Source organism: Nannospalax galili, unplaced genomic scaffold (assembly GCF_000622305.1).
Source record: "Nannospalax galili isolate Female #2095 unplaced genomic scaffold, S.galili_v1.0 scaffold612, whole genome shotgun sequence".
NCBI classification, from domain to species: Eukaryota; Metazoa; Chordata; class Mammalia; order Rodentia; family Spalacidae; genus Nannospalax; species Nannospalax galili.
Genome location: NW_008333388.1, coordinates 224,503 through 241,594, shown reverse-complemented (window position 1 = coordinate 241,594; position 17,092 = coordinate 224,503). Strand labels below are relative to the sequence as shown.

At 44.5% G+C, this 17,092-nt stretch overlaps 1 protein-coding gene across 1 annotated transcript in view; it reads left to right on the top strand.

The window, feature by feature from the left end:
* Fdft1 (farnesyl-diphosphate farnesyltransferase 1) overlaps positions 1-17,092 on the top strand; it is a 32,268-nt gene that overhangs the window by 7,735 nt on the left and 7,441 nt on the right. The window contains exons 2-7 of the mRNA XM_008828086.3: positions 92-189; positions 1,418-1,601; positions 6,490-6,618; positions 10,983-11,174; positions 13,018-13,194; positions 14,282-14,434. Coding sequence (XP_008826308.1) covers positions 92-189; positions 1,418-1,601; positions 6,490-6,618; positions 10,983-11,174; positions 13,018-13,194; positions 14,282-14,434 — 933 coding nt within the window. The remainder of the gene's footprint in view (positions 1-91; positions 190-1,417; positions 1,602-6,489; positions 6,619-10,982; positions 11,175-13,017; positions 13,195-14,281; positions 14,435-17,092) is intronic.

Genomic DNA, 17,092 nt, shown 5'->3' with positions numbered 1-17,092 from the left:
ACCCCCGTGGGGCTGCCCCCGGCCCCCCGCCCGCGCCCCGCGGAGCCCGCCCGCCTCAGCCGCCCGCCTTCTCTGCCCTCTCTGCCCGCAGGACTCGCTCAGCAGCAGCCTGAAGACCTGCTACAAGTACCTGAATCAGACCAGCCGTAGTTTCGCCGCCGTTATCCAGGCGCTGGACGGGGAAATGCGGTTAGTGGAGAGCCTGGCCCGGGAGACCGAGACCGCCTTTCCAGGGCCTGTGAGCCCCTGCAGCACTTTTTGACACAGCACTTGGCAGTGTGAGGCCTGTGGCTTAGAAGAAGGCACCCCCAACCCCCCCAAGTGGAGGCATGTCAGGGCTGTTTACTTGCAAATGCCAGTCCAGGCACCTGGCCCTTTAATCGGCCCTGCTGGCCAGCTCTTCCAGAGAAGGGGAATGGAGGGGGATGTTTGTTACCTTCTAAGTCCTGACCTTTTTCTTGGCCTCCAGTTTGTCACTTTGCATTTCAAGCCTACTGAGCCTTTAGAAGCCACCTGTGTGCATATAGCACTCATGTATATATGTGTATATAACACATGAGTGCATGGCAGCTGCTGTTGCTGTGATACCTTCATGCTGAGAAGTTTCTGTGTCCTTTGACCTTTCCATCTGCAAGATACTGGTTCACTTTAAACATCTGGCCTGTTGGACCCTCAGGTTGTGCATTAGATAAACAACTCATTGTAGGAGCAGTAGCACATCACTTTCTGTAATTAAACTGTAAAAGTCCCTTGTTCTCGGTTAAGACAGGAAAATGAATATAAGTGCTGTATGGCAGACTTTGGATATCATTTCATAGCTCTGTAATTACAGGTAAGGCAGCTTTACAAAATGGCCTGGCACATGGCAGAGTGTGGTGGCACACACCTTTAATCCCAGCACTTGGTCTGTTTCAGGCCAGCTGGGAGTACAGGGAGACCCTATCTCAAAAAGACCCCTCCTCCCCCAAAAAAGAAAGTGGCCTGGTACAAATTAAATTGTATTTTATTATTTAGTTAGTAAGTGGGTATTTTTTTGACATTCGGTTTCACTCTGTAGCTCACTTTGTCCTGAATTCAGGATCTTCCGGCCTCAACAGGCAAACACCATCTTGGTTTACACGTTATTTTAAAACGAAAATTTTTAAAATGAGGAGCTGATGAGATAGCTTAGCAGGTGAAGGTGTTTGTTGCCAAACCTGATGACCTGAGTCCAAATCCCAGAACCTACATGAGTATAAAAGGGAGAACTGATTCCCACAAGTTGTCCTCTGACCTCCACACATATGCTATGGCTATGTGTGCCCACATACACTACTTACATATACACTCACACATAAAATAAGTAAATAATTGTACAAATACATGTTTGCATTTGCATGAGTCCTGCCATGCATTGATAGCTTATCCTTTTCCACAGCCACGCGGTGTGTGTATTTTATCTGGTTCTCCGAGCTCTGGACACTGTGGAAGATGACATGACCATCAGCGTGGAGAAGAAGATTCCGCTGTTGCGTAACTTCCACACATTCCTCTATGAACCAGAGTGGAGGTTCATGGAGAGCAAGGAGAAGGATCGACAAGTGCTGGAGGACTTTCCCACGGTAGTGGAATTCCAAGTCTCTTCTGTACACTAGTTTATAATTGGCAGTGCAGTTGTTAGCCCACTGAGCCGTAGAGAAAGGCAGAAGTGACCATCAAGCATCATGGTGTGGTGGCTGAGCAGTCTGGCAGCTGAGAATGCAGCCCAGACTGTCTGGGTTGGAATCTAGCTTATTAATTAGTGTGTTAATTGGTATACAGGCCCTCTCTACCTCCGCTTTCTCTCATCTGTGTAAGAGACATAGACAATAACAGTTCTGCTTTGTAGTGTCATTAGTATAGATGTATCTCCTAGACAGCATGGCCCCTGTGGCTGATGTCCTTACCACCTCCAGACTGGTTCACACATGCTGTTGATTGGTGTATCCCACAGGCATGAGGTGGGCAGCTTGGGATTGCTGTTCTGCATGGGTCACCCCTGAAGGGAAGGGAGTGGGCTCCTGTTTAGCAGCTGAGATGAAGACTGAGTGGTGGTATGGTGGCTTTTTGCCACTTGCAACTAGCTGTACTGTTCTTGGCACAATCTTTTTCTTTCTTTTTTTTTGTCTTTTTGAGATAGGGTCTTCCTATAGCCCCAGCTGTCCTAGAACTCACTATGTAGACCAGGCTGGCCTTGAACTCACGAAGATCTGCCTGCCTCCACCTCCCAAGTGCTGGGATTAAAGGCATGCACGCGCCACCACACCCAGCCTTTCGCACAGTCTTTCATTGCTTTGTAACCCTATCCTAATCCAAAAAGTTAGAGCTATAGGAATTGGGTAATTTCATACGTATAAAATACTTGGATGAGGGACTGGAGAGATGGCTCAGAGGTTACAAGCACTGACTTCTCTTGTAGAGGACCCAGGTTCAACTCCTAGCACCCACATGTGGCTAACTCTTTAACTCCGGTTCCAGGGGATCTGACTCACTCTTTTGACCTCCATGGTATTGCGTGACACAGGTCCACTTACACACATGCAGGCAATACACTTATACACATAAGGTAAAATAATAAATAAAATATTTTAAAGTACTTAGATGAGTGTCTGGTACATACTAAATGTTGTGTATTAGCTCTTGATCCAGCCTCTGGGTATAAAGTGGGTCATAGTTATACCCTGAGTTTAGAGGCCCTAAAGTTTATGCTGAACACATGCTTTACTCCTCCTTTTCTAGAATTCACACATCCAGCAAAATCACATGGTCCCTAATCTCCCAAAGAAGACCTTTTTGTACACAGTCGCAGAGTTTTGGGTGAATAGTCCTTAAGGCTTTGCTATGAAGTAAATCTAATCTGTACATCTGAGTGGGAGGGAGCTGAGTAGACAGAGGAGAGTCTGCCCATTGCAGACGGTCTGAGAAGGACTCCTTTGGGCAAGGGCTGTGTGATTTCTGAGATGACATCTTCAGAACTGTTGTGACTCAAAAGTAAGAGTCTGTGAGGACTGGGAGAGGAATTGGAGCCCTGACCTGGGGAAGGCCCTGGTATGTTGGTGTCCCCAAGGCACCTGATGACCCAGGACAGGGTGGAAATTCACTGATGAGCCGTTGAACCCTGCTAATATAGATGAAATGCTGTGAACAGTGGTTTCATCTTTCTTACAGTGGAAATGCCCTGATTTTCCGTGTGTTCTCTCTGCAGTGGTGAGTATGGAACCCAGGGCCTTGTGCTTACCAGACAGACTTGCCATCACTGTTTTGTGTCCTTGGCTGTCTTCTTTTTATTTTGATAAGTTCTCAGTGATTTTCTTAGACCAACCACGAAGTCACTTTGTAAACCAGGCTGCTTTGAACTATGATCCTCCTGCTTCAGGCTCCTAAGTGGCACTACCAGGCTTAACTCCCAAACTACTTTTGATGCAAGTAGATTTGTACTGTTTAAATAATTTCTGGTCATGGGATACTTATCTTAAAGTGTCATAAAAAATATCAAGGTAGCCCTGGCTACTCAGCAAAAATGAGAGAACACAAAAATGAGGAAACACTAAAAGCAATTTGAGGGGAGTGAGGTAATTTTCAGATCCTAGTCCAGTATGTTTATAAAGTCTCAGTCCAATTTTATGCATATAGCATTTTAGTGGAATAGTGATACTTTGCTTTGGAAAGGTTCAAAGGTGAGCATTAAATTGATCTTTTCCTGTTTGAGCAGGAGGGCTGGGAAGCAGAACTCCCCACAGAATGAAAGGGAGCAGAATGTAGGCCAGGGGTCAGCTTTGTTGTCAACTCTGTGTCTCCTGATAATATGAAGCCCAGTGAAGCTCTGTTTTGTACTTGAATGGGAGGTCATCTCTGATTCAGCCTAAAACAGGAGTGTGTGGAAGTGAGCATGCCTACCCTCTGAAGGAGTGATTTGTGCAGGGATCATGTAGCCCAGCTTCCCCTTAAAACCCTGCACAATTTAAAAGGCAGCTAGTTACCTGGGGTTAGATGTGCAGGCAGGACCCAGGTCAGGACAGAGCAGTAGCTTGAGGGGTCAGGGGCCTGACCTGGTGCTGCTCTTACAGGCAGAGGCTTTCATTCTAAAGGCCCACTCTGGCTTTCTCACCTTTGAAGAGATCATGGAAAGATGCTTGACTAGATCTTACGTACCTCCCTCCCAGACTGCTCTGTTCGCTGGACTCCCATGTCTGCATTTATCTGAGCTCATGGTCCAGGTCTGCACAGCCAGTTTCTTCAAGGCTATTTCCTCCAACGTAGAACCTGCCACCAATGACTGTGCCTGATTAGGTCTGAAGAGTGGCCAAAGGCTGTGTTTGGAAAGGTTGAAGATGAAGCCTGGCCTGAGATGCCTTTCTGTAGGAGCATGGGGTCCCTCCTAGTGCTGGATGAGCTAGAACAGGAAGGAAAGGTTGCCGAGGTTTTTGTTTGGAAAAAAATTATGAGGTACCATTTAACATTCAAACCTGAATGGTCCAGGTTGTTACAAAGGTATGTTTGTCAAGAGGGCAGATAAATATACATTAATGAACAAGTTATTAACTCAGTTGATTAAATTCTTTGCTACATGTGATATGTGGGCCGCCACTTGAACCCTCTGTATTTGACACAGTCCATCCCCAGAGACTGAACCTGGTCCCTTGTGTTTCTCCTCTGCCTTTGTACGTTGGGATTAAGGTGTATGTCGCCACCCCTGACTTACACTTTATTCAGCAGGCAGGCCACCTAATGTGTAGTGTACCTGCATGTTTACATTTTTACATAGATGAAACCATGGCTTGAAGAAATTAAGTTCCTTGCCTAAACAGAGAATCAGGATTGGAGTCCAGGAGGTCGGGTCCAGGATCCTTGTACATACTTATGGGCCTGTTATACTGCCTCTTCAAAAGCTGGTGTCTGGGTGAGGTGACACAGGCCTCCAATGCCAGCACTTGGGAGGTAGGTGGAGGCAGAAGGATCAGGAGTTTAAGCGTTAGCTACATAGTGAGTTTGAGGCTAGGCAAGGTTCTATGCAAACTTGTCTCAGAAGAGGGGGGAAGGGAGAGAAAGAATTAAGATAGCACATGTGGTGGTACACATCTGTAATCCCAGGAGGTAAAGGCAGGAGGAACAAGAGTTTGAGGCCAGCCTGGGTATCATAATGAGACCCTGTCTCAAAAAGGAAGGGTAGGGGACTTAAAACAACAAGAAAACGCCCAGTGTTTTGATGGTAATCTCCAAGGCCTTCAATAAGGGGAGAAGTCTGTGTTTGGAAGTTAATTGGGAGTGCCGTGATCCCTTGCCCAGTTTGTATCTGGCCTTTATTGTCCCAGGAGACTCATCACCATATTGTGGCTTCGTGTCCTTAGCAGTGGGTACCAAGTGATCAGGGGCCTGGAGTGTGCCGTGCTTGTGGCTCAGTCCCTTGCACGTGGAAGGAGCCTTCCTGGTGGGCTTCCTGCAGCAGAGCCTTGGAGTTCCCAGAAAACAGACCTCTTCCTTGTTTCTTTTTCCTGGATATTTTCATTTTCGTTTGCTTGAATTACTTATGTACTGTGTTCCAAAAAGCTGTGTTGAAGATGATGGGGTGACCTATTTTGGAGTGTTTGTTTTCCTGCCCTTGTTGGCCTGCCCTAAATAGACTTGGTATAGCCACAGAGTAGTGTGTTGCAAGAAGCAGGGTGGTTCAGGGATTCAGATAACTCCCGGGAGAGTGGCTAGTTGGTTTCAGTCCACCATAGAGACTGCCTTTTGGCTTTGACGGGGAGCAGCTGTCCTAGAAAGAACAGAGTTCTGGGAAGACTAGCTTGATTTTATGGAATTTTCTTTTGAGGGGGGCACTAATAGTTGGTGTTCAGAGAGTTCTGACAGGATCCCAGGCTTCTGAATTGCTGCGGTGCTCTGGGACCACTGGTGTGCCCTTCCCGAGCAGTTTCTGTAACTTTGTGTGAACACAGCTCTCACACATGCTGGTTTAGTTTCACAGTACTTGTGTTAGTTAACATCTCATAGCCTTTATGAAGTTTGATGGAGGAACAGGGTGTGGTGAGGCACCTGAAGGGAGCCTGAGGCAGGAGGGTTGTCAATTAAAAATCAACTGGGGCAGCTTAGTGAGATTTCACCTCAAAAACAAAAATTCCATTGTATTGTTACATTTTGATAATTTGTAAACACCTCTTTGAGCTTAAGATGCTTGTACAGGGGCAGTAAATTTCACAAACAGTACTGCTTTTCTAGGTGATCTCGTGCTTATAAGGAAAACAGCTTATTGCAGCAGATCTCATTGAATCCAGTTGAGCCATTTGAGTCACTTATGGGTGTGGCTTTGGAGTGAGCGGGACACTGGCTTCATGAACAACTTGGGGAACCTGGCTGACGAACAGAAGTGGCTGGCTCATCTCACTGGCCTGTGAGCTCTGCAGGGCATGGGTGTCTGCTTGGTACCGTGTAAGTGGATAATACTGTTTTCCTTTTTTGTGGTTTCCATTTCAGATCTCCCTGGAGTTTAGAAATTTGGCTGAGAAATATCAAACGGTGATTGCTGACATCTGCCACAAAATGGGATGTGGGATGGCAGAGTTTGTGGATAAGCATGTGACCTCCAAACAGGACTGGGACAAGGTCAGTGTCCCTGTGAACAGGATCCACATGTAGTATAAGTTAGACTCTAGCCGTCCTTTGGTGAAGCTTAGGATGAGGACAACGTTGTCTGCCAGAGCTGAGTTTCTGCTTTTACCAGTATCTGTTTAGGTTGACTGCACTCTTACACTACTTATGGGCTTAAAGGTGATGCTCTCAGTGATAGCGTCTGTGCCCTAGAGCACCTACTGTTAAACAAGGCCAAAATGATTCAGTTGTTTCAAAGGTACAGACCCTGAGTTTATAAAATTGTCTCTGGCTCTGAAATTTTAGGTAAATGACTAAATCATTTCATGTGATAGAGAAATATCAATAGTGCCAGGCGTGGTAGTGCACGCCTTTAATCCCAGGACTCAGGAGGCAGAGGCAGGTGGATCTCTTGAATTTGAGGCCAGCCTGGTCTACATATAGTGAGTTCCAGGCCAGCTGGGACTACAGGGAGACCCTGTCTCAAAAAGACGAAAGGAAGAAAGGAAGGCGGGGAGGCAGGGAGGGAAGGAAGGAAAGAAAGAAGAATCAATAGTTTCAAACGTTAAAAACAGTGTATTTTATTTTCATTATGGGACATTTCTGAATGTGTGCATGCTTTAGTGTGTGAATTATCTGAGTCTTTCTTTAAATACTTTTATTTATTTTGTGTGTGTGTGCGTGCACATGTGCATGTCATGCATAAAAGTGGAGGTCGGGCTGGAGAGATATCTCAGTGGTTAAGAACACTGGTTGTTCTTGCAGAAGACCCGAGTTCAAATCTTAGCACCCACATGGCAGCTAACAACTGTCGGTAACTCCAGTCCCAGGGGATCTGACCACCTCTTCTGACTTCCGCAGGCATTGCATGACATGGATACACTTACATACATGCAGGCCATACACTCATATGCATAAAATAAAAATAATACATAAAATTTTAAAAAGTGGAGGTCAAAGGACAACTTCCCAGAGTGAGTTCTCTCCTTTTACCATGTGAGTACCAGGGATTGAACTCAGGTCCTCAGGTTTGGCAATAGCTGCCTTTACCCATTGAGCCATATTGCTGGCCCTCTTCTCTTCTTTTTGACGGGGTTTCATGTAGCCCAGGCTAGACTTGAACTCACTTGAGAATAACCTTGAACTTCTGCTCTTCCTGCCTCTACCTCCTAATGCTAGGTGCACCACCATGCCTGGTTTATGTGGTGCTGGGAATGGAACACAGGGCTTCATGCATGCTAGGCAAGTACTCACTGTGCTAACTGAGCTACAGCCTCTGCCCTGTGTGAGGCATTTGTGATTCATTTTAGCATAAGATGACTTTTGAGCTTGATGCCAGCTTGGCTTATTCACTTGAGATTGAGCAGTTATGTGTCCATTTTCTTAGACATGACAGCTCGAAAGACCCCAAAGGATTGCGGGTGTGATACTGAGGTATGAGCACCTCCCTAGTTCTTATCTCCTCTGTCCTCAGTAAATACAGCAGTTGGAGGCTGGGGCTGTAGCTCAGTGGTAGAGTGCTGGCCTTGCCTGCCTGAGACCCTAAGTTTGATCCTTTTGCCAAAAAAGAGAAAAGATAAAGGACACTTGGAGATGTATCCAAGTTTTTGGTGCCTTCTTTTTCAAATGGCTGGGAAGTTCAACCTGGAGAGCCTTCTTCCTGTATCCTAGCATGGCCAGAGAGGCAGAGAGAGCAAAGGAGCAGGAGATGGAACTCCCAGCCTCAAGCTTCTTTGTAATCCACACTAATCCATTTATGAGGGCAGAGTGCTTATGGCCTAAACATCTCCCTCAGTGTCCCCAGCCCCAGCGCTGTTAGACTCGAGACTGTTTGTTCCCAGTGCTTGCTTCTAGGGCAACACACTGGAACCACAGCAGCTTCTGATGAATGGGTGGGGGCTGAGATTTGAGAGAAGTCCAGCCCTGTGGGTGAGGTGTGTCTTCCTCAGGAGAGCAGGGAATGGAGCAAACACAGTTATAATGACTTGTCTAGCCAGTTTCTTCCTGACCAGCAGCTGTGTAGGATGTAAACCAGGTTAGGAGTTGTTGGGCTGCAGCAAAATGCTCATCTAGACCAAGGGACCAGAGACAGGAGTAGAGTGACTTGCTCATTTTCTATGGGAAGTGTTCAAGAGACCTATTTGCTGACGTTTTAAATCCCTAAAGAGAGTGTGTTTTGTGTCTCTTACAGTGCTGAACTGACAGGGGCTCTTGACACGTTCATTGAGTCAGTATGAGTCCAAGCTCTAGGCCATTCAATTCAAGCCTTAAAACATGATGGGCTGGACTTGGGATGTGGCTCAGGTCCCAGGCTCTGTTCTCACCACCACAAAATAAATTTGAAAGGAACATTTCACGGGAATAACTTTGGAATTGCTGCTTCTCCTGACCAATTTGGTAAATGTGTGATTGGTGCTAGAACCTCAGTTTCTAAATTTTGAGGTAAAGTTAAAAGTCCTGGCCAACTCTCAGCATGGCTCATTCAATAGCAACTCATTTTCAGAAGTACAGAGCTGTTTAGGAAACACCATTGTAGATTATTCTGACCAGATAGTTTCCCTTCAACTTTGAAGGCAAATGAATTTATGTGGATCTCTGTTCTAGAAGTGTTTCTATCCAAAGAACTATTATCTTTTTTTATTTTATTTATTTTTTGGTCTTTTTGAGACAGGGTCTCCCTGTAGCCCCGCTGGCCTAGAACTCACAGCGATCCACCTGCCTCTGCCTCTCGAGTGCTGGGATTATAGGCATGCACCACCACGCCTGGTTTAGAAATATTATCTTAAAATATAATTTTTTCTTAGTGCTATAGATGGACACTCCCCCCCCCCAATTTCTAGACTATAGAAATTTCATGTAATGATCAACAGCTATTTTTAAAAAAATTGTGTGTGGGCTGGAGAGATGGCGCAGAAGTTAAGAGCACTGACTGCTTGTGCAGAGGATGCAGGTTCAGTTCCCAGCACCTACATGGTAGCTAGCAACTGTCTGTAACTCCAGTTCCAGGGAATCCGACACCCTCTTCTGACCCCAGTGGGCCTTGCACAACACAGGTACACTTACCATTGCAGGCAATACACTCATACACATAAAATGAAGAAAAATGATAAATAAAAACTGGGTATATGTGCGGCCTGCTTATATGTGCACCATGTATGTATAGTGACTGAAGAGGCCAGAGAGGGGGGTGTCAGATCCCCTAGATCTGGAGTTACAGGCAGTTATGAGCCGCTTGATTTGAGTGCCAAGAATCGTTAAACCCATGTCCTTTGTAAGAGCAGCAAATGCTCTTAACCACTGAGCCATCTCCAGTCCCAACAGCTTTTTTTCCTTTGGTATTATGGTTTGTGTGTGTGTGTGTGTGTGTGTGTGTGTGTGTTAATGTTATGTTGAGGCAGAGCCTCTCAGTCACATGCTGCTTTTCCAACATGGCTAGTTTTACTGACTGGCTTCTGAGGCAGACGACCTTGCCTATCCAGCATTTGCCTGGGTTCTAAGACCCCAGCTGTGGCCTTGCTTGTGCAGCTTGTGCGTTAACCACTGGGCCATCTCCTCTGCCCCATAACTAATTTTTCTCCACTTGGTTTCAGCTCATTTTCCCTCGGTGACAGTTGAGGTGTTCTCATCACTTCCTGTGTCCCTTAATGAGCTCTGGCCTTGTACGACTTCACTCAGGGGTTCTTTATCCCGTCTCTGCCTTGCTTTTCATCCTCTCTGTGTTGCCTGCTAGACCTTCATTGTACTAAAAGTGTTGCATTAAGTTGTCTAGGAATACCCCTTCTGGTGGGGAGATGCTTTCTGGGGAAAACAGTTCTTTGGCAATTAAACATTGTATTTTCTAAAAATCTTGATGAGACCTTTTTAGAAATGTTTGAAGGCTCGATTCATAAGTTGTAACACTTTCTTAGCCAGAAATAATGGCATGCCTCTGTAATCCCAGCTACTGTGGATGCTGAGGCAGAAGGATCACAAGGTTGAGACCTGCCTGGTCTACAAAGTGAGTTCAAGGCTAGCCTGGCAATTTGGTGAGATCCTATCTCAAAATAAAATTTTCTTTAAAGAGCATGGCCCTTGACTTTCCATATGAGGGACCACGGCAAGGTAATTGACCTCTATGTGCTGTCGTCTCTATGCAATGGAGGTGAAAACATCAGGTCCTGTGGGTGTTTGTGTGTGTGGATTAATGCATGCAGAGTGTTCACAGGTGTGTCAGGAGCATGATGGTAGAGATCTTAAATGTATTCTTTACATGTACACGTGTGGTTTAATCAAAACAAGAACTCATGTTCTGTTCCAGACCCCGTTCTTTGTAGCTGAAGAGGCTCAGCACTGCTGCATCCCTGCCGTTTCTAAAGGACTTTAACAATAATCTTTTGCAGTATTGTCACTATGTTGCTGGGCTGGTAGGAATTGGTCTTTCTCGGCTGTTCTCGGCCTCAGAATTGGAAGACCCCTTAGTTGGTGAAGACACAGAATGTGCCAACTCGATGGGCCTGTTTCTGCAGAAAACAAACATCATTCGTGATTATCTGGAAGACCAACAAGAAGGAAGAGAGTTCTGGCCTCAGGAGGTGTGGATGGGTGATGGGGGCGGGGGCAGTGTCAAACCCTCTCAAAAATATCTCATTAAACTCATGCCTGAAAGTGACCTGAACAAGTCAGACTAACTTGGGCAGTGTTAGACCATACAGCCAAGGCCAGGGTTTCATTTGCTTAATGAAGAGACGGCTAGATCAGGGACTCTGGCTATGTGAATGGCTTTGGCCTCTTTCTTTCTCTGGATAGACTTCCTACAAGTCAGGTATATCCAGGGTACACTAAACCACCCAGCTCTCAGGAAGGGCTTGTGAAGCTTTGCCCTGAATTTGTTTCTGTAGCTGTAGGTTGAGTCTTCTGACTACAAACTGCATTAGTTTTGCCCGGCACACGGAGGATGGATTAGCTTGAGAAGTCTGTGGCAATAAGGGAGAGAAGGAGTTGCAGGTGTGGCTCAGCGGTGTCCCACATGCTAAAGATGAGCAGGCCCGCTCAGTGGTAGAGCACTTACCAGCAGGAGTGATGCCCTAAGTTCAGTCCCCAGCATTTCGGGGCAGGGAACCTTACCCTTTGGGGATCATTATGTATGGATAAACACATAAATCAGGGCTTTGCTTTAAAGTAATCCATCAGTAGGGATATGGACTTAACAAAATTCATCATGTGTCAGTAATTGTTGAAGTTGGATGGTAGGTACACTGGTTGGCAACTATTTTCTTTCGGTTCTGCAGAACAATCTAATCTAGTCCCTTCATTCTGGGTGAATTTCGTTGGATATTAAGAACGGATAGCAAATTTGGCTTTTAATAAACTACCTTAGCTGCCCTTTCAGGCTTCCTCAGTTCAAGGCCTGTATCAAGTTACACTAAGCGTTGTTATCAGGAAGCTTACGAATCAAAGTTGGCTCAGTGGTTAAGAACACTGGTTGTTCTTGCAGAAGACCTGGGTTTGAATCCCAGCACCCACATGACAGCTAACAACTGTCCATAACTCCAGTTCCAGGGGATCCGACAGCCTCTTCTGACCTCCACGGGCTTTGCACAGTACTGGTGCACTTACCTATATGCAGGCGATACACGCATACACAAATAAAAATAATAAAATTTTTTTAAAAAAAAGAATCAAAGTTATTTGCTAACTTCAGAGAACCCTCTAGATAGTATCATTTAAAATCATCAAGCTAGGGGCGGAGAGATGGTTCAGTACTTGCTTTTTTAGAGGACCTGAATTCAGTGCCCAGCACCTATGTCAGACAGCTCACCAACCACCTATAACTCTAGCACCAGAGGATCCAGTGTGGGCACCCACATACATGTGGTGCATGCACACGCACGCACACGCACACACACACAAAACCATAGATGCATATATACATAAATTTAAAAAAAATCCTTTTTAAAAAAATTTTTTTATCTTAGGTGTATGAGTGTATTGCTTGCATGTGTTATGTGCACACATGTTGGGAAGTGCCTGCAGAGGACAGAAGAGGGCTAGGGGTTCCCTGAAACTGGAGTTAGGATTGTTAGCTCCTGTGTGGGTGCTGGGAATCTAACCCAGGTCCTACAAGATCAGCCAGTGCTCTTAACCACTGAGCCATCTCTACAGCTCCCAACTTCAAACAGTCTTGATCTCTGTGAAAGATGAGTCAGTAGCAGAGGTTTTACTGTATAGCAGAGTTCCCATTTGAGAAGGTGCTGTTTGGTATGGGGATGGATCCCAGGCCTTGGGCTTGCTAGGCATCCATGCCTGTGTTCCATTCATGCTTGTGTTCTACGCTGAGCCATGTCACAGCTCCTGAGGAAATCCCTTGATGTGTCATTTATAACCCCTCTGCCTGTTCACCAACTGACTTGTTCTTTAATCATCCCATCTGGCCAGGTTTGGGGCAGGTATGTTAAGAAACTGGGAGATTTTGCCAAGCCAGAGAACATTGATGTGGCTGTGCAGTGCCTGAACGAACTCATAACCAATACCCTGCACCACATCCCCCATGTCATTACTTACCTCTCAAGGCTCCGGAACCAAAGTGTGTTTAACTTCTGCGCTATTCCACAGGTATGGAGAGGGGCTGAAGGAGTGGGTGTGGGCAGGGGTAGGTAGACTGATCACAGTCATGCTCTGCTGTCCTCAGGGCAATGTTTCTTAAGAGAATGATGCTGCTTAGGAGTAGGTAGGTAGTCACAGCATAGTCTTAGCACCGCATTCAAAACAAGGTTAATTCTACTGCTTTCCAGAACCTTCCTTCTGGATTTTTCCATCAACAACTACCTAGATCCTTAGCTCACAATTAAATCTGGGGCATCAGTGTACATGACAGAAGAGTGCACGATAGAACTTGGCTGAGGCTGTAATCATTAGAAAGATCTTAGGCCAGTGAGACGGCTCAGCAGGTAAGAGCACTGGCCTCTGTCTGATGACCTGACTTTGATCCACATGGTAGGAGAGAAAGAGTGGACTCCTGCAAGTGTCCTCTGACCTCCACACACCAATTAAATAAGAAAATGTAGTAAAGGTCTTCAGTTATGTTTTCCTTTTCCTAGAGCCAAGACAGCAAAGCCTGGTCCTGTAGACGTAGCTTCTCGACATTCTTACATTTGTTACTCCCTTTACCAATGATTTCTGTTATTAACAAAAGTGACTGAAGCCAGAGGGAGGAATTAACTCACTTAGAACGTTGGTTTTATCTTGTTCTAACGACCAGCATTAAATGGTGCTCCAGACTAAAATCTGTATGCCTGTTTTAGGTCTGTTCTAAAAATAATTGACTTTTGAGTACAGGAAATCATCTGCCCTTCTGCCATTCTCCTCTCTTAAGTTTTTAAATAAATAATGATTATGTTCATTAAAGAAAAAACAGAAAAATAAAATAAAAACTTATTTGCAGATATTTTGAATCATATTTCTCTTCTAGTAATTCACTGCTTTAGTATGGGAAATGTTGGATTTACTTGTTTGTGCTTTGTGGCTTAATGATAGAGTAGTAGTTTAACCCTCCGAGACACTTGACTCCATGCTGTTGAGAACCGGAGGGATAGGAAGGTGAAAGTGTGCTGCTCAGCTCTCAGAGGAGCTGCTTCTGGGCTGGCATCATTTGTTAACATCGGTGAACTGAGTTAATTCCCCTCTCTCCTGTTGGCCGTAGGTAATGGCCATTGCTACACTAGCTACCTGCTACAATAATCAGCAGGTGTTCAAAGGAGTAGTGAAGATTCGGAAGGGGCAAGCTGTTACCCTAATGATGGATGCCACCAACATGCCAGCTGTCAAAGCCATCATACACCAATACATAGAAGAGGTGGGTTTTTTTTTTTAATTATTTAATAACCACATAATTAGAAGAAGCATTTCATTACAACACCATTGACATATTCAATAACAATTTCCAGAGCTAAGATGCATCTCTTTCAATACTGGCTGTAAATTTTTAGGTTTTCAGTTGAATTAATATAGTTACACAATATTGTACTCAGTATAAACCCCATAAGACATAAAATTAAGTGAGGTTTTAACCTTTAAAAAGATCTCCATTTCATCTTAAAATACACTGTTTCATACAGAAAAAGTCATTTTTAATGCAACTAACACTTAGATGTTTGCAAATGTGTCTCTAATCTCTATATATCTCATTATTACTAGTTATAGTCAGTTACTTTCTGAGCTCCTTGACCTGAGCATGGCAATAAAGTCATCAGGTAGATTTCAGTGGTAATGTCTTTCACATTTACTAATTAACATGAAGCAAATTTTCATCCTCCTTCCTCAAATATGACTCATTTTTTTAATTTATTGATTTTTTTTGTGTGTCTTTCATAAGGAACACGCCAAACAATCTTATTCATCTATATACCCACATCCCAAGTGGCACCCTCCCTTAGCCCACCCCCTTGCCCACTGGAGCCCATATACTCTGTCATCCCTTGTTACTGTCCACTGTGTTGTTGGTGCCCCCAGCCATTCCCCAGTGCTTGTCCATCCCCTGAGTCTAGTCAGCCTATCTAGAGGTCCTTGTTTTAGGAAGATCAGCTGTTCCTTGTCTAGCAGCAATCAGTTGCCAATATTCCTTTAGATAAGATTGGGGTCTGCTGTTCATTTTCCCAGTTCTATGCTGGGTTACTGTCTAGGAGTCTCTTGGGCCACCCTGGCCAACAACTCAAAGGAGGGTATCTCCTGTATGGCATTATTTCTTGTTATGTAGCCTTTAGCCATACACATGGACTCTTAAAGAATTATATTGATCCCTTTAATCTTTAGTTATACTTTCCTTTTGGGTGTTTAAGACCATGCAGTTGGCCCAGATAAACCAATTTATTTTTATTCTTAAGGTCGTTTGAGGATCTATTCCTCAGGGGTCACATGGGCTTGGGAGGAGCCCCTGGCACCTTTCTTTTACCAGTTCGTCTATGTGAAGATAAGTTAAAGGTCGTGCTCGACCATGGCTGGCTTCGCTTGGAAGCATGGAGGAAATGTTTCCTCTGTGTTGACCCTCCTCTTTGTAGACTGGACACTGGTTTAAGTTCATCTGGTGGGGTCTCCACAGCCTCCTTGATCAAGAGGACAGGTGACTTAAACCACAATTACAGGACATTTTGAGAGATGCTCATAGTCCCCTGGAGCCTAGTTGACCTAGGAGCAAAAACTGTCCTTTATGTCCCTCTGACCAAATTAGTATAGGCCTCAAAGTATGGCTGTTAAACATCCAAGAAGATTAGTTCCACCAGTCTGGTACTTTAAATTACCATGTGCTGTATAGATAAAGCTTGGGCAAAGACCAAAGGTTCTCAGATAAACCTTGACTAGATATATATTATGTTCCTTGAGCTAGTTGTATGTATAATTTGTTAATAGGTTGATGGAGTAATATGGTTCCCTCTTTTTTGTTGTTGTTGTTTTTTTTAAACTATCTAGGCATTATTTATCTCTTGCATTGTCTAACCTTTCCACTGTGGTTTCCCTATTTAAGGTGCCCTCATTTTTCCCATCTCTCCCTTGATAATACCCTTCTCCTATGGTCCCACCTCTCTTGAGCTCCTCCTTTTCCTTTATCCCCTAGGTTCCTTGTATAACCCTCCCCCCACTTAGGATAACTCCATTTTTATCCATATCTCCCTTATTAACACCTGTTTCCTACTGTTCTTCTCTTTCAGAGTCTTTCTATTTCTTTACCTCCCTGGTTCGTTTTCATTATCCTGGTTCCTGTAGTTATGTCTGGATACATATACATAAGGATTTAGTGCTAAGATCTACATATGAGGGAGAACATATGTTGTTGTTGTTGTTGTTTTCTGAGTCTGTGTTACTTCACTGTGTAACAGTTTCTAGTTCCACCCATTTACCTGCAAAATTCATGATTTCATCTTTCTTTACTGCTGAGCAGAACTCCATCGTACAAATGAACCACATTTTCATCATCCACTCATCAATTGAGGGACACTTAGGTTGCTTCCATCTCTTAGCTACTGTGAAAAGAGCAGCAACAAACATGGATGTATAAGTGTTTCTGCAATAGGATGAGTTCTTTGGGTATATGCCAAGGAGTGGTATAACTGGGTCAGGTGGTAGGTTCATTTGTAGTTTAGTTCTCCACACTGCTTTCCATAGGGGTTGAACAAGTTTGCAGCCCCACCAGCAGTGGATGAGTGTTCCCTTTTCCCCACATCCCCTCAAACATTTGGTGTCCTTTGTTTTCTTGATCTTAGCCAGTCTGACTGGGGTAAGGTGAAATCTTAAAGTGGTTTTAATTTTCATTTCCCTAATTATTAGTGATGTTGAACATCTTTTAAGATGTTTCATAGCCATCTTTACTTCTTCGTTTGAAAACTTTCTGTTCAGCTCCTTAGCCCATCTTTCAATTGGGTTGCTTCTTGTTTTGGGTCTCTGTTTTTCAAGTTCGTTATATATTCTGGTAATTAAACCTCTATCAGATGTATCGCTGGTGAAGATTTTCTCGTGTTCT